The following is a 27860-nucleotide window of genomic DNA, read 5'->3' on the forward strand; positions in this document are numbered from 1 at the left end:
GATATGCCGGGCCATGAGGTTACAGATTGTGGTTGAGTACAATTCTGTTGCTGCTGATGGCCCACAGTGCCTCATGGATGCCCAGTTTTGCATTGCTAGATCTGTTTGAAATCTATCCCATTTAGCACAGTGGTAGTGCCACACAACACGATGGACGGTATCCTCAAGGTGAAGGCGGGACTTCGTCTCCACAAGGACTGTGGTCACTCCTACCAATACAGTCATGGACAGAAGCATCTGCGGCAGGCAGATTGGTGAGGACGAAGTCAAGTATGTTTTTCCCTCTTGTTGGTTCCCTCACCACCTGCCGCAGACTCAGTCTAGCAGCCATGTCCTTTAGGACTCGGCCAGCTCGGTCAGTAGTGGTGCTACCGAGCCACTCTTGGTGATGGACATTGAAGTCCCCCACCCACAGTACATTTTGTGCCCTTGCCACCCTCAGTGCTTCCTCCAAGTGGTGTTCCACATGGAAAAGTACTGAGTCATCAGCTGAGGGAGGGCAGTAGGTGGTAATCAGTAGGAGGTTACCTTGCCCATGTTTGACCTGATGCCATGAGACTTCATGGGGTCCGGAGTCGATGTTGAGGACTCCCAGGGCAACTCCCTCCCTACTGTATACCACTGTGCCACCACCTCTGGTGGGTCTGTGCTGCCGGTGGGACAGGATATACCTAGGGATGGTGATGGCAGTGTCTGGGACATTGTCTGTAAGGTATGATTCCGTGAGTATGACTATGTCAGGCTGTTGCTTGACTAGTCTGTGGGACAGCTCTCCCAACTTTCGCACAAGACCCCAGATGTTAGTAAGGAGGACTTTGCAGGGTCGACAGGGCTGGATTTGCCGTTGTCGTTTCTGGTGCCTAGGTCGATGCCGGTTGGTCCGTCCGGTTTCATTCCTAATATAATGCGTTCTTCTCTCTTTCGAAGGGGTATGAGGTTTTGAGTCTTCTAGTTCCTCCTTCTTATTCTTTTGTACTCATTAGAAATATTTGATGTCTCAAGTTCTTCACTCAGGTTGCCCTGTAGGCTTTTGGCTGAATTGCAGCATTATTAGTTCATCAACTTCTTGGGGTGTTTGTTCCTCTTTTATTTGCTGCTTCTTTGGTATCACCACCAATGACCTTCTATTTCTTCTCATCATTCCTTCGTCAGTTTGGACAATGTATGATCGTCGATATGGTGATTGTTCTATCACTTCTCCATACCTTCGTTGGTCTCTAACCCAAACTGATGCTCCAGGTTGTATGTCTGTCACGTTTTTGGTTCTGTGACGTCTGTCATAATTGTCTGATTGGTTAGGTCTCTATCCTTTCTCTCCCTCACTTTTTCCCAGTCTTCTGCACTCACTTGTGGCTTGAAAATTCTTTTGGAAGTATAGAAAGTTGGATCTTCAACCTTCTTCCCATCAACATTTCACATGGGGCTAAAGCATTCTGAAGTGGTGTCGATCGATAACTTAGAAGTGCTAATTGGAGATCTTCATTTTTTTTTAATAACACTTTCATATTCCTTACACCTCTCTCTGCTTCACCATTAGCCTCAGGGTACCTCGGCGAACTAGTGATGTGAATAAAGCTATATGCTTCTGTAAACTCTCAAAAACATTCATTTGCAAATTGTGGACCAATGTCAAATATCAAAATATCTGGAATCCATGCAGAGCAAAGATTTCTCTCAAGGATATGATTACAGCTTCCGAACTCTGATCTTGCAGTTGGTTTACTTCAGTTCACCTTGAATAGTATTCAACAACAATTAAGAACATCTTATTTTTATGCTCAGAAAGATTCATACCTAGATGCTCCCATGGTCTAGATGGAAAAGATGTTGACATGAGTGGTTTATCTCATGATGATTGATCGCACAAGTGATACACCTCGATATCATCTCTTCAATTTCTTTCGATATACCAGGCCACCATTCTGACTAAAAACAAAATACTGCAGATGCTGGAAATCTGAAATAAAAACAAGAATTGCTGGAAATACTCAGCAGGTCTGGCACCTGACCCTGAAACATTATCTCTGCTTCTCTCTCCATAGATGCTGCCAGACCTGCTGAGTATTTCCAGCATTTCTTGCTTTTATTACACCATACTGACTGTCTTGCCCTGGCTCTATATTTTGTAATTCCAAATTTCTTTGGTGTAATCTTTCCAGATCTGTAATCTTAGTATCCTAGGGATAAGTAATCTCTCATCGTAGATCAATAAATCATTGACAATGCTCAGATGACCCCTTTGTTCATAATATTGCCTTAACACAGGGATGTGTGGCATGTATGCCGGCTATCCATGCAAACAATATTCTCTGATTGCTGCACATACTTCATCTTCTTTTTGAAGCATTCCTGATTTCATTCAATTTCTAAGCAGTAGCAGGTAACGTTGCTGTCAGTGTCAGAGCAAACACTTCTACTTTATCAAGAAATAAATTGTCGCCTTCTTCAGGTCCTGCTGATGAAATATGTGATAATGCAACTGCTGTGATTTGCTTTTTTTTATTCCATTCATGGGATGTGGGCGTCGCTGGCTAGGCCAGCATTTATTGCCCATCCCTAATTGCCCTCAAGAATGTGGTGGTCAGCTGCCTTCTTGAACCACTGCAGTCCATGTGGGGTAGGTACACCCACAGTGCTGTTCGGAAGGGAGTTCCAGGATTTTGACCCAGCGACAGAGAAGGAACAGCGATTTAGTTCCAAGTCAGGATGGTGTGTGACTTGGAGGGGAACTTGCAGGTGGTAGTGTTCCCATGCATCTGCTGCCCTTGTCCTTCTAGGTGAAAGAAGTCACAGGTTTGGAAGGTGCTGTCTATGGAGCCTTGGTGCGTTGCTGCAGTGCATCTTGTAGATGGTACATACTGCTGCCACTGTGCATTGGAGATGGAGGGAGTGAATGTTTCCCTGGAACACATTTGGTTCTTGCGTCAAATCTCATCAATCTTACTCTAAATCTCTGTATTCTTGGAGGTAACTTTGCTAGTTCTTTTGTATTTAGTGGAGTAACAAACGGTTTGTGATCTGTTATTTCAATCTTATATTGAAGACCTAGCACATAATCAGAAAATTTCTTGCATGCCCAAGTTGCTGCCAATGTTTCCTTTTCTATAACTGTATCTTTGCTCTGTTCCTGTGCAAAATATATAGGTCTGCATCTCCCATCTCTCTGCACCTGAAATAAGACTGCTCCTATACCAGTTGCTGACATATCTGCTGCTACGATGGTTGATAATTTTGGGTCATGGTATACTGATACTTCTGAAGAAACTAGCATCTTTTTGATTTTCTCAAAGGATTCTTGTTGGACTTTGTTCCAACACCAGGTCTTATCATTTATTTACAACTGTCATAATGGCTCATTTATCATGGCTAGATTTCGTAGAAACTTCCCCAGTTGATTGATCATCCCCATGAACCTTTGCAACTCTGTAATGTTTTTAGGCTCTGGAAAGTCTTTTATGATTTTCATCTTTTGAGGATCTGCTCTGATGCCTGACCCATCAATAATATGCCCTAGAAATCTCAGCATTTGTTGTGAAAAGACACATTTCTCATTCAACGCAAGACCTGCTTTCTCCAATCTCTGCAACACTAGTCGCACTCTCATATTGTGTTCCTGCTGATTGGCACTATGGATCAAGACGTCGTCCACGTAGCAGATGATCCCATCTAATCCTTTCAGGATTCTCAACATCGTTCTTTGAAAAATCTCCAGTGCTGACATAATTCCGAATGGCTATTTGTTAAAACAGAATCTTCTAAATGGTGTTACAAAAACCATCGAGTTTAGATTCTTCATCCAAATGTAATTGCCAAATTCAGCTGTTAACATCTAATTTCGTGAAAATTGTGCTTTTTCCTAGCTTTGCCAAACTCTCACCTACTGATGATATCAGATATATTTCTCTCTCTGCTGCCTTATTCAATTGTGTGAGGTCTACACAAATTCGAATGGACCCATTAGGTTCCTTCACTGGAATCATACCTGAGCACCATCCTGTAGGTTTTGTAACAAGTGAAATGACTCCCTGTTTGGTCATTAACTCAATTACTTTAACTTTCGGAGTAGATGCGTAACATTTCTCAGCATATATAAACACAATGGTTCGGCATCCTTTCTCAAAGTGATGTGGTATGCTGTTTTTAGTTTTCCCAATCCTTTGAATAATTTAGGGAAATCAGTCCTAAAATTCCTTGGCTGTTTCTCTGTACCTTTAAGCTCTTCTACTCTACTTATTAACTGTAGGTCTACACAAGCCTTTCTGTTTTGGAGTGAACAACTCTGATTCTTGATAATATATAATGTCTCAGGAATTTCTTTTCACCGGTAACTCAGAATCATTTTCAACTTTCCTATTACCTTCAGCTCAATGCCTCCAGGGCCATACAGTTTTTTTTAAACCTGTAGGTTTAAGGCTTATCTTTTTCAGGCATGGTTCTGTGTCTGCCAATACTGAAACTGCTGCTCCAGTGTTCAGTTTGAATCTTGTCTTGTTGTCTTCTACAAGAAACTCTGCCTTCCAGGAATCTTCACTTGCTCCATGGATTTCCTCTAGAAATGGTAATTCAACACATTGTTCATCCTGTAATTCGTTAACGTTTTTGTTTTCTTTGGATTTGCTTTTTATTTTGGTTTCTTGCTGCGCCATAACAATTGGAATTGTCCCCTCTTTTTACATACGAAACACTCTGCTTCTCTGGTTGGGCAATTTTCCCGCCGTGCCTCACTCAGCCATACCTACTGCAATGAGATTCTGCTGACTCTAGATGCTCTTGCCGCCTTTCGTGGTCTTTGTCTACCATTTTTCACTTTTGTTTTCTTTAAGCATTCAATGGAGTCTGCTACTTTTGAGATCAGACTCTCCCTGTCTCCTCGAACGACGGCTTAATTGAATCGCCTTGGTTAACATAAGATCATCCCTCGACTGGAGATGATCCGAGAGAGCGTCGTTTGCTACTCTGACCACAATCCTGTCTTAAATCATCTCCTCCTGTTGTTATTTAGATTTAGAGATACAGTACTGAAACAGGCCCTTCGGACCACCGAGTCTGTGCCGACCGTTAACCACCCATTTATACTAATCCTACACTAATCCCATATTCCTACCACATCCTCACCTGTCCCTATATTCCCCTACCACCTACCTATACTAGGGGCAATTGATATTGGCCAATTTACCTATCAACCTGCAAGTCTTTTGGTTGTGGGAGGAAACCGGAGCACCCGGAGGAAACCCATGCAGACACAGGGAGAATTTGCAAACTCCACACAGGCAGTACCCAGAATTGAACCCAGGTCGCTGGAGCTGTGAGGCTGCAGTGCTAACCACTACGCCACTGTTATGATGATGCTTCTATATTTTTTGTGAGGTTTTATTTGAGGACTCATGTATTTTAGAATTATGGACGTTGTTTTATTTGGGAAAACTGAAAAGGATTCCATGTATTTTTCTTCACTGGGGTCATTGAAAAGAGATCATGGAAGGTCTTTTGGACTTGGTGTGTAAACAACCCTTACTGGAAGTCACCTGTCTTCAGATACATACCCAGCAGGAGCTTTTTGACTTGGAGAAAATGTTTATGGAGAAGTGACAGGTCAAGATTTATTGGGGTCAGGAGGCTTGACTCTTGAGATATTGTTTTTGGTTTTGCTTTGGACAGTGAGTTGGGGTGTGGAGTGTTTTGGAAGGAGTTTTAAAAATCAGCTAAGAGAGCAGTCACCCCAGCTCAGCCTTTTCCATCTCTTTGGAAAGCCTGACAGCTTTGCCATCTCTTTGAGAAGCTCTTTGAAGTATACGAAATAGAGAAATTGATACAGCATTCCTCCTGAAATGCCTGCCAGAAACCCCTCATGCTGCATTTCACCTGGAAAATCTGCCAAACTGATCTTCAACATCGCCTGCAAAGAGCTGTTCTGGAAAGATACCAGTGACAGCCATCTATGCGTATTTGGGATGCCAAACCAAAAAAGGGACAACTGACGTATTTCCATATCTTATTTTTCTTCACAAATTAGCAAATATTTGGACAAAAGTATTCTTTTTTGTCTTTTTTTTTGTAACAGAGCTCTAAAAAGAAAATCTTTTTTTTTTCGGTGTGTGTCTGTGTGTGCGTGTAAGGGGCGAAGGAAAAAGGGAACTTTCATATTTCACTCTGTGTCTTAATGCTTTGCTTTGTTACTGGTTATGTCTTGTTTTTTAATAAACTGATAATTTTGTTGTTAAAGAAACCTGGTTAGTGTATTTTATTTTGGGATAAAGAGTAGAGTCTATCATTGACCGTATCAGTAACGGGGTAAACATTTAAATATATGTTGTGACCTATGGAGAAGTGGAAGTAGAAAAGACAGTGCACTCCTCCCACCTCAGTCGTAACACCGTAAACTGCCATATTCGCAATCTTCAGCGAGTTTATTTAAGTCACTGGTAAACACATCAATACTCTTCCCTCTCTGCTAAGAATGCTTATTGAATTTGGCACACTCCAGTGCCTTAATAACTTCTTCATACACAGCTTTCTCTTCATCTATGCCTTGAGTAATGGGGATGTCATCTGCACACTCCCCCTTTGCATATAACGTACTGACCTGCTCCTTGTCTGGCTTCTGTGTGAGATCTGATGCAGTAAGGTACCTTGCAAAACTCTGGACCCATTTCGTCCATGCCTCAGCTTGGTTCTGACCAGCTACTTTTTCAAAGTTCTCCGGTAAGGGCAGTGATTTTTCCATCTATTCTTCAGTTTACCGTTGCCACCATTTAATATTCTGACAACTATTAAGGCTTAGTACAGAATATCTAAGAGACTGACAGATGCAGGAAAGGGAGTTTATTTACACACATCTTACTTACACTCTGCAGGAGGTTCTGTACAAGTTCTGTTACATCACTTCCTGTGATGACACTCACAGACTATTTACATATTCTGCCCAGTAACAACCCTTTTTTTATTCCTTTTGTGCGATGTGGGCATCGCTAGCTAGGCTAGCATTTATTGCCCCATCCCTAATTGCCCTTGAGCTGAGTGGCTTGCTAGGCCATTTCAGAGGGCATTTTAAGAGTCAACCACATTGCTGTAGGCCAGACCAGGTAAGGACAGCAGATTTCCTTCCCTGTAGGACATTAGTGAACCAGACGGGTTTTCACAACAATCGACTATGGTTTCGTGGTCATCATTAGACTAGCTTTTTAATTCCAGATTTATAAATTGAATTCAAATTCCACCATCTGCCATAGTGGGATTCAAACCCATGTCCCCAGAGCATTAGCCTGGGCTCTGGATTATTAGTCCAGTGGCATTACCACTAAGACAACCCTATATGACATGATACTACACTAGCGCCCTTCCCAGCATGGAGCACCATGCGGGCTATGCCAGAAGCAATGTGCATGCCATATTGTGAGCTTGGGGCTTCTGTAGTGCTGTTTTGCTTCTGAAACTGAGCCAAATGGCTCCCTGACAGATTGAATCGGAGGCAGCATCTCTGATGTTAAGTCAAGGTTTTAAGGAAGAGCCTTTTATTTTGCCTGATGATTCCTGCATAGCTAGTTTACAGCATACAAAATACATATTTCACAATTAATGCACCAGTGCACTGCTTAGAGATTGAATTCCTAAAGTTTCACCATGAAAGAAACAAATAATTATGTAAATCCTGGGTCTCGCCATTATAGTGACTGGGCTTGAAATGTATTTGACTTCAAAGGCATGTTATAGTTGGGACAAAGAAGACTACATCATCTGCCTAAATAAATGAAATTCCAAAAATAACCTTAGACATAAATTTACAGCAGGACTTAAGATTTGCTCCATTCAAAGACTCCCTCAGAGCTTCAAGCCCACTCATTTGTTGTAATGAAACTAAAGAGAAAGAAAACTGAGATGGCATGACAATACCCGGATAGAAAATTACAAAGATCTGTGAAGAATGGAATTAAGATCCCAGGCTGGTATGACAAGCCACAAGAAGTCTGTAATACAAACCTCCTATTACAGTGACTGAAACTACCAAGCCTCTATAGTGTAAACAAACAAATTCAATCATTAATGTTTGATACCTCATTTATTTTACAGGGGGGCCAGTGAGAAATACACCTTCAAATTGGTTTCAATATCTTCAGAGGCAACCTTGTAAAATAAACATGCCACCATGCCACTTGAGATATTATAACCATCCTAGGGACCTCAGGCTACTGGCTGCCAAAGATAAACAGCTGTATGGGTGCACATAGACCTTGGTCTGTTGTTGCTAAAATCAACTTCACATCACTTACGACGAACCAGTTATATAATCTAATTAGGGTAATGAACCTTTTCATCAGAGAATCTTGTCTTGATAGATACTGGTCTGACTATACCATCAAAATTCTAAATTCCTTTGGGGAACATCATTGACACCTGTGTCCTCAATCCAGAGGAGTTCAGCAGCACTTGGAATTGAAGCTCCATCAATGTTGCTTATGTTTATGTTTTAGAGTATAAGCTGGAAAAGGATTGCTCGATTGTGAAGGAAGCTAATGTTTCATGCTAATCTTATGAAGTCATGCAGAATCTCCTTCAGCTGGAGTGCTTGATGAGAATTTGTTTCATAATGAGAAATAGAATGTCTTCCTTTTCCTGACTAGTTCTATGTTGTCTGACAAGGCAATTAGGGATGGGCAATAAATGTTGGCCTAGCCAGCGATGCCCACATCCCAAGAATGAATAAAAAAGTTTTATAATTCTTAAATTTAAACTGTAGGCCTAACAAGAAAAAGGCACTGAATTGATTGAATGTATATTTTAATTCAAGGAGCACTTTCAGCAATTAGGTACTGTAATATGAATGAAGCAGTACTCCTGCCTTTGAAGGTAAAGAGACCAACCATAAGAGCTGCTTATAAATATAAATGCTTCCATTTGCAGAAGAGGTCACCATTATTTTCTAAGCACATGCCAGCTAAGCCCACCAGTAAAGGTTAGCAGTGCAGTTTTCTACTCCCACGCAGTACTATGCCTGCTTGGTTTAGTGGTTGCACTCTTTTCCTGCTTATGGGTCAGAAGATTTTGAGTTCAAACTCATTGAAAGTCATTGCAGGACTTGAGCACATAATCTAGTTTTAAGCCCTGAGGCAGCCCTGCATTGCCAGAGGTGCTCTCTTTCCGATAAGAGATTGAATGGCAGCCCTATCTGTCTGTTCATGTAAAAGCCCCCCATTGCACTTTTGTTGAAGAGTAGGGAGTTCTCCCAGTGTACTGGCCAACATTCCTCAACCAATACCATCAAAACAGATCATTACTGTTGTAGGATGTTGCTGTCTTTGCCTAAACAATGCCTAAACATTGACCACATTGCAAAACTGGATGTGAAGCACCAAGGGACATTCAAAGGATGTAAAAGATACTATATAAAAGCAAACTATTTTCTTTCTAGTTATCAGGGAAGATCTAGCAGCCAAATGTAAAATTGTAAATCTCAACCTGCAAATAACTGCAATTTGAACCAAATTACTAATATACAATGTTTGTTAGTTGGTCCATACTATCAAATGTATCCTGTAATATGAGCGAGGTAGGTTGTTGCACAGCATTATTAGCCCCACTGTAATAGAACCACTTCCAGTAATAGTGATTGCAACCTTTTGCACATCAAACAAGCATTGTAACATCTTGCCAACAATAATCAACATGGAGTGTTTATGCAGACTATTAGTAGAGGAAAGATAGGTCAATGTGAAAAATACATTGGGTCATTACTGAATATAAAATATGCAGAATTATGTAGGCTCTGCTTATCTCTACCACTTCACACACAAACGTTCATAAAAATGAAGAAACTATTTGCAGATGATGTCAGTGAACATACCTGGTCTGGCGAAGGGGGATGGGCAAGGAGATACACAAGAAGGGATCGAATGTGTTGCTTTGTTTAAGGCAGTGAGGACAGGTTAAAGATGACCTGATGGAACAAAACAAAAACAGTTCATAAAAATTAAAGGCACAGGTTGTAAATAATCTGAAAGGTTGCAGCTCTTGACAGCTATACTTGCAGAATGTTAATTGCACCATTCCATTAGTTCACATTCGCCAACTATACATATTCAAAATACAGCATTAATAGCACATTTAGCTTAGCAGTCTGTTGCAAAAAATGTAAATAAGGTGGTCGTACCACTTCTAACTACACTTCAAATAAAATCTAGGTTGATGTTAGAGATGGAAACAACTGTTTCTTTGCACTTTCAAACTCCCAACAGCCTTTGTTTCACTATTACATTTCTGCAGCTGTCTTATTTGATCAACTGCTCCCTCACCTCTATCCTTCGCCGCAGACATTTCCCCAGTATGGCCCTGATCTTTGCCCCAAGTCCAAGGGACGGGGACTTGTGCACATCTGGCACACAACCAGTTTAGCCATCCATCACCAGATCTGGCTGAACCACGTCAATCATTGCTATCTGGCCTCTCTCTTCATTGCCAAAACTGTATTATTTCAGGATCCTCCTGATGTGCATAGATACTCCAGCCCCCACCTACCAGCTTCTTTTCCTCATGATCAAGGGTCCTCAAACCCTTCTTCCCTGCCACTTTATAGGATAATGCCGTTAGAATTTACTTAAAAGTTTCCTCAAACTGGAATCAGACGGGAAATGGTTAATGCTAATTGAACCATGACCTGTGTGAAATCATTTGCAAACAAAAGCCCAAGAAGCCAGAGAAGTAAATGAGTTAACAGAAAATATTTGGAATACGCAACATGTCTGACAGCATCAGTACAGAGAGAACAGTACAGGCGGCACAGTGGCGCAGTGGTTAGCACAGCAGCCTCACAGCTCCAGTGACCCGGGTTCGATTCCGGGTACTGCCTGTGTGGAGTTTGCAAGTTCTCCCTGTGTCTGCGTGGGTTTTCTCCGGGTGCTCCGGTTTCCTCCCACAAGCCAAAAGACTTGCAGGTTGATAGGTAAATTGGCCATTATTATTTTGTCACTAGTATAGGTAGGTGGTAGGGAAATATAGGGACAGGTGGGGATGTTTGGTAGGAATATGGGATTAGTGTAGGATTAGTATAAATGGGTGGTTGATGTTCGGCACAGACTCGGTGGGCCGAAGGGCCTGTTTCAGTATCTCTAATCAGAAACACAATTAACATTTCAGGTCTGTGACCTTAGTAAATGAGTTACTTGGTACTTGTGGTTCATTATTTTGGAAGTCAAGATACATACTTGAAAAGGAGAAATCTGCAGGACTGTGGGAAAAGAGCAGGCAAGTGGGACAATTTGGATAGCTCTTTCAAAGAGCCAGGACAGGCATGATGGCCCAAATGGCCTCTTTCGGTGTTGTATCGTAAAGGCTATCAATACAACGGTGTGAGATGATTGGCAGGAAATGGATTGACTCTTTAACACATGTCACTCTGATGGAATAAGTTGCCATGGAAAGCAAGGATATATAAAGTTTAGATTTGTTAAGTAGTTATTTTAGGAGACTTTGTCGAAGATATAGGACTTCTTTGTTTATTTTGTGTAGAAGCTATCTGTAAAATCAGAACCTATCTCCTAATATCCCTTTTTTTGGCTCAGCGTCCATTTTTTTGCTTCACCTCTTTGAAATGCCTTGGGATTCATAAAAGGCTCTTTATAAATGCAAGTTATTGTTGGACGAGTTGCTGAAGTGCTTCCATCTGCTACATAAAAACCCATTAAGCAGTTTGCTGATCGCTAGTCTTTAAAGCCCTGTCCTCTCCATTGGGCAAGCTGTTAGCTAAGTAGAAACAGCAAACAATAGATCTGCAGACCTATATACTCACCGTAATTTCTTATCAATGCTCACATTTTTAATTCATCTATGTTTAAGCTTATGATTCAGTTTCTTGGTTTACTTTGTTCGCAGCAACCCAAAGCTTCTGAGGATCCAAAGGAGCCCCTGAATCCCCAGGAATTTTGGTTACCTGCTATACCTGAGCTTTCAACTTTTAAGAGTATTCCACAGATTGGAAGATCTGGATCTGGTGCTGTAGAAACCAGTCTGCTTTACAAACAAGTCAGTTTTCTTACAACTGCAAGGGATGCAGTGACATTATAATTGTACATTCAGACTTGTCTCAACTAATGACACATGTCTCTTTATCATAATTTTGAATTGAGTAGTTCAGGAAAACTGGTTGAGTCATGATTCACAAAGTGGTTCATACAATCTTTACTGGCATAACATCATTTTATTGTAGTGTTCTGAAAGGACAGTGCATAAAGAAGGAAGTAATTACAATACTAGTATTAAAACATTTCTCCAAACAGAATAAGAAATCTACTGCAACAGTCGGCAATAATAAAACACAGTCTAACAGAGCTTCAACAACACAAATCAAAAAGAGCTTCAATGTTAGTGTCAATGCGAAGTGTACATCAATGTTTAAAATAAAAGCAATTGGCAGATTCACTGCAACTGGGTTCTTTAGTCAGAGCTGCATAAACTGGTTCCAAAAATGTGCAAAGGATGGTGGGGGATGGGGAAAGAGAAAGGGAAAATATAAATGGAACATAAACAATTGATACCTGTTCTGTGTCATGCATAAGCATGTTGAAGTGCTACACCAGGTCAGTACATTTATAAGTCAAAGTACCAACACAGAATTAGCCGAACCTGCTGCCAACATCTCGTGGCAAGTTTACATTTGTCTCTATCAGCATAGGCATAAAACCTGCAAGTCAACTTCAAGTGATGACAGTGCAATCAAGTAAAAATGCATGAGCATATCATTGACTGACAGAGATCTGAAGGAACGCATACATGTTTACTTCCTAGCAACTAGGTACAGTTTTAACATCAATAACAAAATTTGATAGCATGGTTTCTTTGTGAAACAATTTGGTTTGCAATTGAAAAGATAAATGTGACATTAGTTTGGGTTTGAAGACTTTATAATGTGTTTTTGTGTTAAATTCAAATGACACAAAACTTGGAAATATTGCGAACTGCAAGGAGGATAGTGATAAACTTCAAGTGGACATAGGATGGTAGAATGGGCAGACAAGTGGCAGATGAAATTTAATGGCAATATAAGTTAAAGAGTACAATTCTAAAGGGAGTGCAGGAGCAGAGGGACTTGGAGGCGTGTGTGCACAAATCACTGAAGATGGCAGGGCAGGTTGAGAAAGTGGTTAATAAGGCATACAGGATCCTGGGCTTTATAAATAGGGGCATAGAGTAGAAAAGCAAGGAAGTTATGATAAACCTGTATAAAACACTGTTCTTGCAGAGACAGCTCAAATAGCCTCCTTCTGTGCTGTAACCATTCTTTAATTCTACTCAAATTGCAAGGTAAGAAACTGGTTACATTATGGCACAGAACAAAGAGAAACATAGGGAAAGGGTTTTGAACAGCAAAAATTCATTAGAAAGCAGATAATGACAGAAAATAGGATTGTGGAAAGCAATTTTCACTGCAGTAAGCTTTAATTTCAGTTCCTGTAATCACCACTACAAAACATAATTAATTATAAACATTCAATTTAAAATCTATTTTAAGGTTCCTCAGCACAAATTCAATTGCCATTTCAAAACAGCAAAGATGTGCAGCGGAAAAATAATTAGTACTACTCAAAATGGAATAATTAAGGTAAATCTGAAATATAAACTGTTGACGTCAAATGGTAGCGTATCCCTTCCTAAAATTACAGTGTTCATAAAGTTGAATGTCCTGACTGAACAGCTGCACATGTTCCAGTCATCACAACTGATGTTGTATTGGTTCACTGATCAGGTCATCTCAATCTTTGTCCACACAACTTCTATCCTTCTTTTACCGACTCAAACACTGCTGCAGGTTCACATAGCAATGAAAGGATGGCATTGAAGGGAGACTAAACAAGAGGTTATGGAGTGCCCTCCCCCTGTCTGATTGTCTTAAGGTGCTTTTATATGAAGTGCGTGCTATTGACTGGCAGTGCCAACACTCCAGCAGTCAACAGAACCCGAAATCCACATTTATATTGATCTTCTAAGTAGTCTAGGATCCTCGTTTCTGAAAGCTCCTTGTATTTCTGCTGTTCAAGCTAGTTTCAGTAAACTGCAAACCCCAAAATGCAACAACTGGGACTGCACTTAACAGCATAAATGCTGGAGCCAGCTCAAGGCCACCAGATTCTTGGAATCTGATGGAAAAGGCCCATAAAAGGTAAAACATGCATGTGCTGGTAAAATATGCCAAGCTACTCCATGCCACTGGCATGGCATAAAGTTGCAAGCATGCATGCTGGATTCAACGAGGGTCATTTTGACTTTGGGCAGTAATGCAAAACAGGCGATATTAGATCAACCACCTATATTATACACCTCTCCCAATCTCCATCAGGAGAGATATCTAACAGACAGCTAATCCTGATATTGCCCATTTTATACTAACGCCTGTGGTCAAAATTATTACCAGGCCCACAACTCTAATTTTATTGGCGAATCACAGATTGGTCATAGCACAGAAGGAGGCCATTCAGCCCATTGTGTCTGCTCTGGCTCTCCAATTTACCTAGTGCCACTACACCGTCTTCTCCTTGTAGCCCTGCACATTCTTCCTTTTCAGATAACAATCCAATTCCCCCTTGAATGCCTTGATTGAAACTGCCTCCACCACACTCTCAGGTAGTGCATTCCAGATCCTAACTATGCGTTGTGTGAAAAAGCTTTTCATCATGTCACCATTGCTTCTTTTGTGAATTACCTCAAATATGTGCCCTCTTGTTCTCGATCCTTCCACCAATGGTAACAGTTTTTTCCCATCTACTCTGTCCAGACCCCTCATTATTATGAACACCTCTATCAAATCTCCTCTCAACCTTCTCTTCTCCAAGGAATACAGTCCAAACCTCTCCAATATATCTACGTAACTGAAGTTCCTCATCCCTGGAACCATTCTTGTAATCTTTTCTGCACTCTAACGCCTTCACATCTTTCCTAAAGTGTGGCACCCAGAACTGGACACAATACTTCAGTCGAGGCTGAACCAGTGTTCTATACAAATTTAACATAACTTTCTTTACGTTGTTTTTTTACATTGTTTTTGGATTTGCTTTTTTGTTGGTATTCACCAACTCAATGTCCTGTTCAACCCTGAGCTGAACTTCTGAACCTACATCTCCATCACAGAGACTACTTCCACCCCCATAGCACTCTCACCTCTGCCCCAGTTCAACACATTTGTTGGGGAAACCATCAGACATTTCTTTGGTCACCTCCACATTGATCCAATGATCTCCCAGCCAGTCTCCCATTCTCCACCCTCAGTAAACACAAGCTCATCCAAAACTCTCATGCACCAAATTCTTCTTACTCATCACCCACAGCAACAACGACTTGCATTGGTTCCCAGACCCAATGCTTCTAATTCTTACCCTTTGTGGGTCTCTCCTTGTCTGATTGCCATACCTTCTGCTACACCCACTCTCTGGAATACCTTCTCCTCCTGACAAGCCATCTCTTTGCCTGAGCATTTGATCACCCTTCTCAATCGCTCCTTCTTTAACTTATCATCCTGAGCTCTTCAGACCTCTGTAAAGTACCTTGTGATATTTTTCTATGCAAAATATCAAAATATTTCTATGCAAGCTGTGGTGCGCCTTTTTCCAAATCACCCATGAATAGAACAAAGCAAAGAACAAAATAAAAATGAAAGTGACACATGCTGGTGACATTCTCCTGCAATCCACAAAGAACGTAAACAGACCTCTTGTGACGACAATCTCAACACAAAACAGCAAATAGGCAGAGGGTTATGATATAATCATCATAATGAGTTTACTGGACAGTAGCCTGAATCACCCAATGAGTAGGCCAACATTATGCAGCATGTTGCTCTCAAAATGATTTGTTTCATGCTGATGTTGGTTTTTGCTTCCACACACCTGTTGTGAGGAACTCTCAGATTAATTCACACCCCCTGGGATACAGGCAGCATGTGCAAATTCTGATTCCTCGGAGTAAAAAAAATAAACTGAATACCTAAAAATGCATTATGTTGTGAGCACAGATTTTTCACAGTGCATCCCTTATTGTAAACAATGAACACGAAGAGATCCTCAAGCCCCAGTTTATGTAAAAGTGTAGATGCCTGTACACCTGCATTCCTGGGTGACTCCTGCATTTAAACCATGTGCTTCACCTTCAGCAGTTTTTCTCTATGGACTGATATTCATTCTTTTTTATTTTCTGTAATCTTGGTTATTCTCTCACCTCCTGCCCACGTGTACTGATCCCAAGGAATTCATTGTCTACTTAGTTTCATTCTGACTCTTTCCTCTGAAAATTATCGTGACAGTTATTGATCATCACTCATTCCACAGAATGACAACAGAATACGCTGAAGAGGATACTAAATTAAAAGTACCAACGTCCGGGAAGATTTATCATCGACAGTATCGGGCAGGGGGGTGGCGGGAGTGGGGGGGAGGCGCGGAAACATAATGCTAGTCACTGTGAAGATTATTAACAGTTCTCTACAGTTGTAGCACTTGTGACAAAAATATTGATTCAGTTAAATAATGCCTCCTATATAATTGAAAAATGTTCAGACCTTGAAGATTTAAGTCACAAACTTTCTAAGTGTTAAAAGTGGCAATATGCTATTTCTCCTGCATCTATTCGATAATTCTTGCAAATTTGTATACTCCATTGGTGAAAGCCAATTAACCTTACAAACCATAATATGATCAGTATTCAAAAGACACTTGGCACACAGTAGTGCTATCAGTATTCCAAGGGCAACACCTTCCAACTTATGAACTGAGAAACATTACTGCCAATAAATCAGTCTCCTGTAAAAATACTGTCCAATATATTGCTTCTGAAAAGCTACTGAGGCAGCTGCCTGGGTTGCCCTGATGTTGCATATTACACACTGCGCACTGAAATGGGCTCCTTTATTTCCGATCGTGGAACAGCATTGATGAGGACCATGGAGACATCCAAGGCCTATTCAATGCAAAATTATTTGATAAATGAGGAAGCAAGGCATCAGAGAGTTAGCTAATATGCCTCAAGAGAGAAAAAAAACTATGCGAGGAACTATGTTTGAGACTAGTAGTGATACTTATACATATAAAAATACTTTTGCCATTATGTATTCAGTATATCAGACAGCTGCAGTGCCTGTCTCTCTCGGAGCCTGATAGTAAGCAGATCCACAGCAAACTGAAGGCAAATGAAAAGTTTTGTATCAAGGAAAGTGTGTGTAAAATGTTAAGAGCAGTTATCGATCTATATCACTGCTACTACAACATCTAACAAATTGTGTTGTTTAGCCTATGTTGCCACGCGGTTCAAAAGCTGATCGCCCTCCTGGGCATGTGCACTGCCCTGCTAGCCCCTTCTGGTATGGCCCGCATGGTACACCATCTTGAGAAGGGAGCTTGATTGGCTTTCCCTGTGTGGCCAGAAGCTTCTGAACTCATCCTGTCATGATATCACTCAGCCCTACTGGCTAATGTTATGCCCAAATGCCAAATTTAGACCATGCAGGTTAATTAGACAAATTCGCTTGTCACTCACCAAAGATCAAGCATTAAGCTGCAAGGGGGGCATTATTAGCATTACTTAAAGGGCCAGGCATTCAACTTGCAGGTAAGGTGATTTTGAATAACTTCTGTTATTGCAAATTGTCTGGAAGTACTCTGGAGTGTTTCTGAAGCTGCTGTGGTGAGTTCCTGGATTCAGCAGGGAGTGTTGCATCCTCAAAGGAAGGGGAGAGATTTTGGTGACCTGTCCACACAAAGGCTGCAACAGATTTGGGAATTGCAGTTGCAGTGCCTCTCTATCTGCAACATGACCTTACCTGGTCGGGCCTACAAGTGACTCCAGACCCACAGCGATGTAGTTGACTCTTAAATGCCCTCTGAAATGGCCTAGCAAGCCACTCAGTTGTATCAAACTGCTACAAAGTCAAAGAAAAGGATTGAAACCGGATGGACCACCCAGCATCGACCTAAGCACCGGAAACAACAACAGCAAACCCAGCCCTGTCAATCCTACAAAGTCCTCCCTACTAACATCTGGGGGCTTGCGCCATAATTGGGAGAGCTGTCCCACAGACTAGTCATGCAACAGCCTGACATAGTCATACTCATGGAATCATACCTTGCGGACAATGTCCCAGACACTACCATCATCGTCCCTGGGTATGTCCTGTCCCACCGGCAGGCCAGACCCACTAGAGGAGATGGCACAGTGGTATACAGTTGGGAAGGACTTGCCCTGGGAGTCTTCAACATTGACTCCAGGCCATGAAGTCTCATAGCATCAGGTCAAACATGGGCAAGGAAACCTCCTGCTGATTACCACCTACCGCTCCACCACCCCTTCTCGCCCCCACCACACCCTGGGTTGATGAATCAATGCTTCTCCATGTTGAACACCACTTGGAAGAAGCAGAAGATGGCAAGGGCACAAAATGTACTCTGGGTGGGGGACTTCAATGTCCATCACCAAGAGTGGCTCGGTAGCACCACTACTGACTGAGCCCTAAAGGACGTAGCTGCTAGACTGGATCAGTGCCAGGTGGTGAGGGAACCAACAAGAGGGAAAAACCTACTTTACCTCATCCTTGCCAACTACCTGTCACAGATGCATCTGTCCATGACAGTATTGGTAGGAGCGACCACCGCACAGTCCTTGTGGAGTCGAAGTCCCATCTTCGCACTAAGAGTAACCACCATCGTGTTGTGTGGCACTACCACCCTGCTAAATGGGATAGATTTCGAACCGATCTAAAAACTCAAAACTGGGTATCCATGAGGCGCTGTGGGCCATCAGCAGCAGAAGAATTGTACTCAACCACAATCTGTAACCTCATGGCCCGACACATCCCCCACTCAACCATTACCATCCAGCTGCAGAACTAACCCTGGTTCAACGAAGATTGCAAGAGGGCATGGCAGGAGCAGCACCAGACACACCTAAAAATTACATGTCAGCCTGCTGAAGCTACAACACAGGACTTCTTGCATGCAAAACAGCGGAAGTAGCATGCAATAGGCAAGGCTAAGCAATCCCACAACCAACGGATCAGATCTAGCTTCTGTAGTCCTAACACATCAGTCATGAATGGTGGTGGGCAATTAAACAACTAACTGGAGGAGGAGGCTCCACAAATATCCCCATCCTCAATGATGGGGTGCCCAGCACATCAGTGCAAAAGACAAGGTTAAAGCATTTTCAACAATCTTCAGCAGAAGGGCCCAGTGCATGATCCATCTCAGCCTCCTCCTGAGCTCCCTAGCATCACGGATGCCAGACTTCAGCCAATCCAATTCGCTTCACGTGATATCATAAAATAGCTGAAGGCACTGGATACTGCAAAGGCTATGGGCCCTTAGAACATTCCGGCAATAGTACAGAAGACTTGTGCTCCAGAGCTTGCCACGCCCCTAGCCAAGCTGTTCCAATACAGCTACAACACTGGCATCTACCTGGCAATGTAGAAAATTGCCCAGGTATGTCCTGTGCACAAAAAGCAAGTCCAACCTATCAGTCTACCCCGATCATCAGCAAAGTGATGGAGGAGGCCACTAACAGTGCTATCAAGCGGCACTTCCTCAGCAATAACCTGCTCACTGACGTTCAGTTTGGGTTCCGCCAGGGCCACTCTGCTCCAGACCTCATCATAGTGTTGGTTCAAACATGGACAAAAGAGCTGAACTCCAAAGGTGAGGTGAGACTGACTGCCCTTGACATTGGCAGCATTTGACCAAGTTTGGCATCCAGGAGCCTGAGCAAAACTGATGTCAAGGCTACTCATGCCCGGAGACTCAATAAGTGCCGATCCTAACTCTATGCCAGCCTTCAAGCTATGTGCAGTGCCAGTATCTAAGCTGGTGGCTGCTAGTATCAGATCAAATGACAGGGCCTTTTCATCAGTGCTGTGCTATTGCTGGATGGGCAGCAGCTCTTGGGTGTATGAAAGCAAAAAATCAGAAGGACAAGGTTGAGGTGAGGGAAGGGGAGTGGGAAGGAATGCAAGACATCCATGGTCACACCATCAGCAGCTTGTTCATCATGCAAGATAGTAGGATGAGGGTGAGCTGAGAGTTGAGAATGGGCATAAGGCAGGAACATATCATCATCCTCAATGTTCTCAGTGACGCTGGATACCACTGGCTCTGTCGCAGCCAGCCCCATGATGCGGAGAACCATCTTCTCTATAGGTCTCAGGAGAAGCAGTGTCCTTGTCCCTCGCTGGCTCTGTTCTGCTCCCTTCTATTGTATGCCATCTTGTCCTCCAAGAGAGAGGAAGGATGCCAATGATTATGTAGCACTGTCTTTGGGTGATGTGCCAGTGAGAGGTGTATGTGGCTGGCAGCATTGGTGTAAGAGGGCAAGGTGGAGTATCTGGATGCTATGTGTGAGTCTTGAGTGCCAGAGACTGGTGCTGGGTAAGAGATGGGGGGGGGGGGGGTGGGGTGCATTGTACAGCTTGAGAGGCTGGTGGATCAGTGGGTAGGAGATGTTATGTGAAGATGCATTCACTGATCTTGACCACCCATTTGAGGTCGTTAGACTTCTTGCGTCACTTCTGCCAGGTCCTCAGTTCAGACGTCCGGAACTTACCTCCCTGGCTAACTGCTCCCAATCCCTTCTGAGTGTTGTCCTTGAGGACCTCCCAGCCCTCTGTGGAACCATGGCCTCACTCCTCATGTCCCCCTCCACCACTAATGCGTCCAGCACCGTATCCGTGACCCTGAGGCCCTCTCTCTGCCCTGGTGTTCCATTTTCCTTGTCTAGAATTGCAGCAATAGTATTCAGCTGCAGTCTCCTGTAATTCAGTGCAGCTTCCCTTTTAGAGGGACCGACTGCTTTTAAGAACAGAGGGCTGACTGCACCACATGCTATTAGCACATGCTGCTCAGCTCCCTGTTGAGTACAAAGGCAGCCAGCAGTATGGCAGATGCTTGGCCCTATGCTACAATCAGGCAAATGAGGTGGCAGCACCAAATTTGCACGCTGCCTATCTCCAACAGGGTACCAAATATTGGCGCAGGCCAATTTTTAGCTCATACTTTCTGTGACCCAGAAAATCACAGAAAAGGAGAGCAGCCCAACCCTTGATCTGTTTATATCCCCAGCTTTGTGGTTTCCTCTTGGTTCTCTCCAGTTACACCATATTAACCTGCACACAAGGGCAGTTTCACTTATGTTATAAACCTGGTCTCCACTACATTCCTCCTCTGTATGTAAGCTGCTTAGGCAAGACCATCAACTGATTTCATCTCTCATCAAACAGTAATCATCTTTAATGCTAAATCTCAATGCTAGCAGTGCAGGCAGGCACCAGAACGGAATCCAGGACTCCTTGCATAGAATTTACAGCACAGAAGCAGGCCGTTTGGCTCAATTAGTTGCATTGATGCTTATCCGCCATACGAGCTGCAGTCTCAATCTTATGGCCCTGGCATATTCTCATATACCTTTATACATTGTTCTTTCAACTAACTTTATAGCCTATTCTTAAAATGTTGACATGGTATCAGCTTCAATCTGCAATTCGCAGCCTCTGTGTCTAAAGAAAGTTTCTTCTGCTCTCTGTTCTTCGGATCCTGTGTGTAACAATTCAGCCTGAGGTTTCATTCCCTGCTCACCAGAATATCAGTCTCTCCTTGTGAGCCTTTACCTGCTGTCCCCTGCTTAATATATTTATACCACAGTCCAGATTTGGAGTCCATTATCAGCAGGTTATTTCTTGTTTTCTGGCAAACTCTTCTGCCGAATTTGAAGAGTTCAGCCCAGATATCATAATGTCAGTGTAAACTGTGAATTAACTCTCTCCCTTTCTGATGCACTCAATAGCCACCAACCTCCCCTCAGTGGTGTATGGCTTTCTTTCTGGGAAGATACGATACAAAACAGCATAACAGCGGTAGAATGAATGTCCCATCACGTTAGTTTATTGAAATTTAATGCTGCGGATCAATAGCTGACTAACAGACATTCCACAGAATAGCAAACAATGTGTGAACTCCCAACCTGGTTAAAGTTCATCAATTGCAGCTCTTATTCTTTCATTGAGATCAATCAATAGCACCCCTATATGACAGATACTGCAAAGAACAGCAGATTTACCAAGTCATTGAAATGCTCAGTTTAATCTTAATGCAGTTTAATCATTAATCAATAGCAGTGTTCATTCATTCATTGAATTTCATTAATTGAAATTGAAATTTGGGCATGTGGCAGTTAGATTGTCAACCGATTTGATTTCCCCTGAAGGTGTAACATTTTTAATACCAAATCGCTTTTACTAGCACATTAGCTGCCAGGCAGTGTCCTGAGAGTCTCAGGGTGTTTAATTATTGTTTGGAGCTCAGCCTGCCTCTTCAGTTCTGTCCCATTCATTAGCAGATTTTCCACTAAAACAGATTTAATAAGGTGAAAATTGCTTTGTTAAACCCTTCAATGACTCCACGGCAAAAAAACCTTAGTGGCCATTTTAAAACTTAAACGCAGTGGAAAGTGCATTATATTTGGAACCCATGCTAAAAATATTGTTGCATGTCTGATAGCACTGTGACTATGCTGCATTGAAGGAGAACTGCAGTAATTTTATGGATATCTCACCCAGGTGTTACTCGAATCAGCAATGATATTTTAGGGGTCTGTGGATTATCTTGCACTGAAAATTATTAATACTGGTTAGCTCAGCTGGGCAGCTGGCTAGCATGTAATGCAAAGAGACACCAGCAACACAGGTTCATCCCCATACTGGCTGTAATAGTTCATGGAGGTCTGCCTCTTCACCTAACCCCACACTTGTGAAGTGGTGACTCTCAAGCTATACATCACCAACTGTCTCTCTCAAATGGGAGAGATTCCTGTGGGACTATGGCTACTACAGCAACTAACATTTGAAACCCAAGTTAAGCAGCTAACCAAATTTACCCAATGAGGAAAACTTACTTGGTCTCACAAAATACACTTTGTTCACCAGAGTTAAGCAATTTTATATTTCGCAAAGTGCATTGTAAAAAGTCAATTTAGACATGGATTTCCCGTTTCTTACATGACAGTTTTAAACATTTCAGTAAGTATTTGCCTTTAACTATCTTAAAGTGTACATCTTACTATATTACATTTCAGTAACATCTGCAATTTATTACAAAATCAATACTGCATGTAGAACTTATTTAATATATTTCCACATCTGTCTTAGTATACTGGGCACTATGGTGTTAATATTCCCTGTGAGAGAAGCCATGCAGCCATTGCTTAAAGAAACACATGCATCCTTTGTAAATAAGTAATTCATTTCCTGTGGTGTTGCTCACAGTAAGTTGGAGCACAGTATGTTCGACCAGATTTTGCTGTAGCAGGGCAGGTAACATCGTCTCCTGTCAGTTAGACTCACCCCTGCACCCTTCAGTTCAAAAGAATTTTGCCCACTAAGTTGCTGAAACTGTGTGCTGATGAAGTAGCAGCAAGAGAAATAGAGCATCTGGGACCTGAGTGAACAGGGCAACCAACACGGATATCTCCTTAATCAATCAGATTGAAGGAGTGAGAAATAAACAGTATAAGGACCAAGCAGGAAGTGTAAATTGAAGTGGGTGAATTCAATGTCAAATCAAGTAAAGAAAGAGAAATAAAGCAAGGAAAAGAAAGGTTGGATTAAAAGTGATAAACAGAAAGGGAAAGTGAAACTAAATGTAAATTTGAAATGACATTTTTAAATTCCACCCAAAAAATTCAAAACTTGAAGGAATGAGACTCCATATTTGTAATTGTTAATATTCACTGCCAGTGAGGTTGATTGGCAGTAATTAACAATTATCACATCACTAAAACGGTACTTAGACTTGAAATGACAACGTTTTGTTGAATTTAGTTTGTATCTGCCGCACAAACACAGCAACTTCACACCATTCAATGCATATCAGTGGTGAGGCAGAGAGCGAGCTGTCGTTTTCATAAAGCTAACAGCACAACTCAGACAGCAACCTCTTGATATGCGCATTTAACTGCGCATCTGCTTCTCGTCTGAAGCTGCTGTGCCATTTATGCATAAACAATGACAGAAGAGTTATACCATGAGCTGGATTTTGCAGTCAGCAGTGAAGAATCGGTGCTTGCCGCTGATGCTGCCCACAAAGATCTAGTGATCTCTGTAGCAGGAATTTCCCTTTTCCTGACAGCAGTTTAAATCTGTTGCCACGTCAAGGGGATATCCAGCCATCCAGCAACAGTGATGTCAGCAAGCAAGGTAAGCAGCCAATCACACTGAAGTATTCTCACAGACAACAAACCAGGAAATAACAAGTACTTAATATCCTTCACCTTTAATTTAAATCTTTAGATAGCGAAATAAATGATCACGACTGGATTAAGATAGAAACTAAAATACAAAACAAATGTTTAAAAATTAAAAAAACATAGAATGTTATCATCATAATGTGTGTTTTATGGCTAATGTATCTTTTTTTAAGTTGCTTAAATGATTGAACAAGAGCGAGTCTGAGGCTAGAGAACAGGCACAGCAAACCCATGGAATTTCCATACTCAAAATCAAGGTCAACACAGAGGCAGGCTGCCCGATCCCAACAACTAGAGGGTGTGCTGGGAGGAGTACTTTGGACGACTGTCATACTTTGGACTCGCATTAAAAAAAAATTAAAACTTAAATTTGCCATCCAGTTGATATATTTGTGGAATTGCTCAGAAAAAATAGCCACACCATCTCCAATTCCCCAACATCTTAATGTGTACTCCAATTCCAAATGTAGTAAAATAGAGCAGCTCATTAAGAGTAAGATCAGCACATTAAATGGGCCAGCTAATTAAACCTAACAGTACTCATCATTATTAACATTGAAATCGAACAGCAACCACTGGCGATCACATATGCACAGTTAAATGCAGAAATCAACAAATTGCTGTTCAAGATGCAACATCCCTCCAAAAGCATCCCAAAAAAGGCATCTTGCCATCTGATTCATTATTCAGATACACTGAACGGTATGAAGTTACTGTACGTACCTCACAGATACAGATTCAAGTCGCGGGAGAAAGTCTAAGTATCCTTCAAATGCCGTAGCAAGTCTTAATTACTGCCAAATAAACGATGGCACTGAAAATTCACTTTTGCAAGTGCGGACTCTCATTCCTTCGGATTTTAATTATTGTCAGAGATTTTTTAAAATTTAAACAATTAAACTTTTTTTCTATTCTTTCTTTTAATTCAGCCTTGCTTTTCCTCCCTTGATTTCATTTTCTGTACCTGATTTAACATTGAATTCACTATTCTAACTGACACTTCCTGGTTCAGATGATTCAGAATCATTAATGATTCGTCAATCTGATTGGTTAAGGAGGTACACAGTTTCTTGCCCTATTCACACTGGTTCCAAATGCCCTGTTGAGGACACTGCATTTTTTCAGTTGTTGGCTAACAGGGACTTCCACTGCAAAAGCCCATTGAAAGTCTATCACTGATTACAAGTCTAATAGCTTTCGTTCATAGCTGACAGCATAACACGGTCCATTTACAGTCTAAGTTCCCAGTTTCGCTGTTGCCATTATTCAGCTGAAGGGAAACTGGCCTATTAAAGGGCTAAAGGTCTTATTGCTGTGAATTACAATATCCGGAGTTCAAGTAGGTGTTGATTGCTATCAAACATATGTTGAGGTCAATATGAGGGCACTTTCTTTTACTTGCAATTTCTCTGAAATCAGCAGAAAATTAATAATCATCTCTCATAAATATTTTTAAAGTGGCACAAATGTACTTAAATAACAAGTTTGACAGTACACAACACTTCTTTATTCTTATTTTAAACCAACAGGAATTCAGTAGAGAATTGCATTATTAAAATGTTTTTACAATTGAATATACTTTTTGTGCTAACAGTTAGCTTCTTTGTCAAAGATCAAACATCTGGCAGTTCCAAAACCTGAAATATGTTACATCAAGCTAGCCCGCTCCTCATATCATTTAAAACATTAAAGCGATTTCAAGGTTAACCCAACATCGTCAGGTTGTAATTTTGCAATTCATGTCTGGACTGCTTTTCATCAGGAGTACGTAAACTGTCCTTTTACGTACCCAGGAATAGCAGTTACAGATGGAAAAAAGCTGATTTGGTGCTACTTTTACTTCTCTTTGTCACAGGATACAGCAGATGAGTTATAACACAACTCATGCAGATTAGAAGAGGGGTTGGACTTTGATGTGATACTGCATTACTATAGCTGGTCTATTTGAAGACATTGAAAGAAGATATACCCTTATCTGCCATTTAAATAATTATATTGATTTTTTTTCTTAATCAACACAAATATACTTGAATTATGATAACAAAAGGTATGTCAAGGTACGCAGACAAATAAACTACATTAGGTTTTCCTTTAGTTTATATACATTATGAACCAATTTTTAAACACCGCTAAGTACAAGGTCAACTACCTATAATAGACAAAATCGTATATTTGTCAGAGAGAAACAACACTGATTTATCATAATTCATTGATTCTATTATGGGTTTTATAGTGTCAGCAAATCAAGCAATTGCATACAGTGTCTTGTATTCAGTACAGCCTTAATCTAATTACAGCTACTCTACCAGAAATTGGTACTCTGAGCAGAATACTAAATTGGGGGGGGTGAGAGTAAAATTTGCCAACTGTGTTGGTTTGAAGACATTCTTTCTGATTGATAGCTTTTATCCAACAAGTAGCATTACTAAAATACCTTCACTTAATCATTTAATTAGATTTTTAACTTTTTCCACACATGACTAAGGGAAATCTTGAAAATGCCACAGCAAGGCTATTTTTAGCAAGTCGTGTGACATAAACTCTGACCAAGAAATGACTGCAAATGAAATCTTACAAGGCAGGTGAAAATCGAAGGCTTCATAGACTATAACCTGATGTGTATCACGGCATGCGGTAAGTCCATTGAGGTGAAGAAGGAGCAACGGGACCCGAGAGAAGTCCTGAGAAAAGGTGCCCCGAACACCCAAAAAAATCCACGAACGGCCCCCCCGGCCGCAACTTCAAAGCGCCCGCGGGAGATGGCTCGGAGAGCATCTGCAGCGCACTGTCGGCAATGCTGCATGCCTTTATTTAAACCACTGCAAAAAAAAACCTTAGCAAATGTAATCACCTCTAAGTCTGCCAAATGATGCTTCACCTCCCGAAGGACGTGGATGAGCTTTCCGGACGTCGATGGTGGGCACTGAGGAAATGGCTTATTACCTGCACCAGCTTCCCCCCCTCCCTCCCCCCACCTTTACCCCCCTTCCACCCCCCCCACCCCCGTCCCCTTCCCTGCTCCACCCTCTCAGCTCACCCCCTCACAACCCCGTCCCAGCCCGCCCCCACCTCGCACCATATTCACCCCGCACCCCCTTCCCCTGCACCCCCCCACCACCCCCTCCTTCTACCCCTCCCCCTTGCATCCCCTCCTCCCACCGGCACCATCCTACACCTGTGTAGGGGCCCCAACAACCCCACTGCCTTGTGGCCGTCTCGGGAGAGACCAAGGCTAAGGGAGTAAACCCTAACAGAAAATCCGGAGCGGAACCCCGTAGGCGGTCATGTGTCACCTTTGGCATGCTTCCGGCAGTTCCTGCAGCCATACTGGTGCCAAACTTTGTGTCCTGCACTCCTTTGGACCCCACCAGAAAGGCCGAGAGGGGGGTTTTGACGACTGGGCAACTCTCAACCTCCATAAATTTGCCCAGGCATGCGCCATGGAGAGGTCACTCCATAGTTGCCTCACAGCGACTAAAACAACACGGAAGGCAGCAGTTACGGGTTATAAGTCCAGATAAATTGGCGTAGAAACTGGGCGCCACGGGTTGCCTTTGTCGGTGGGAGAGGTCATTGCACCTCACTGGACAGCTACCGCCTGCCTC

At 42.1% G+C, this 27860-nt stretch overlaps 1 protein-coding gene across 1 annotated transcript in view; it reads right to left on the reverse strand.

The window, feature by feature from the left end:
• The window catches only part of usp43a (ubiquitin specific peptidase 43a), a 485387-nt gene that overhangs the window by 269093 nt on the left and 188434 nt on the right, over positions 1 to 27860 (reverse strand). Inside the window, exon 4 of the mRNA XM_068058066.1 lies at positions 9839 to 9931. Coding sequence (XP_067914167.1) covers positions 9839 to 9931 — 93 coding nt within the window. The remainder of the gene's footprint in view (positions 1 to 9838; positions 9932 to 27860) is intronic.

The sequence above is a fragment of the Heterodontus francisci genome, chromosome 26, assembly GCF_036365525.1.
Source record: "Heterodontus francisci isolate sHetFra1 chromosome 26, sHetFra1.hap1, whole genome shotgun sequence".
NCBI classification, from domain to species: Eukaryota; Metazoa; Chordata; class Chondrichthyes; order Heterodontiformes; family Heterodontidae; genus Heterodontus; species Heterodontus francisci.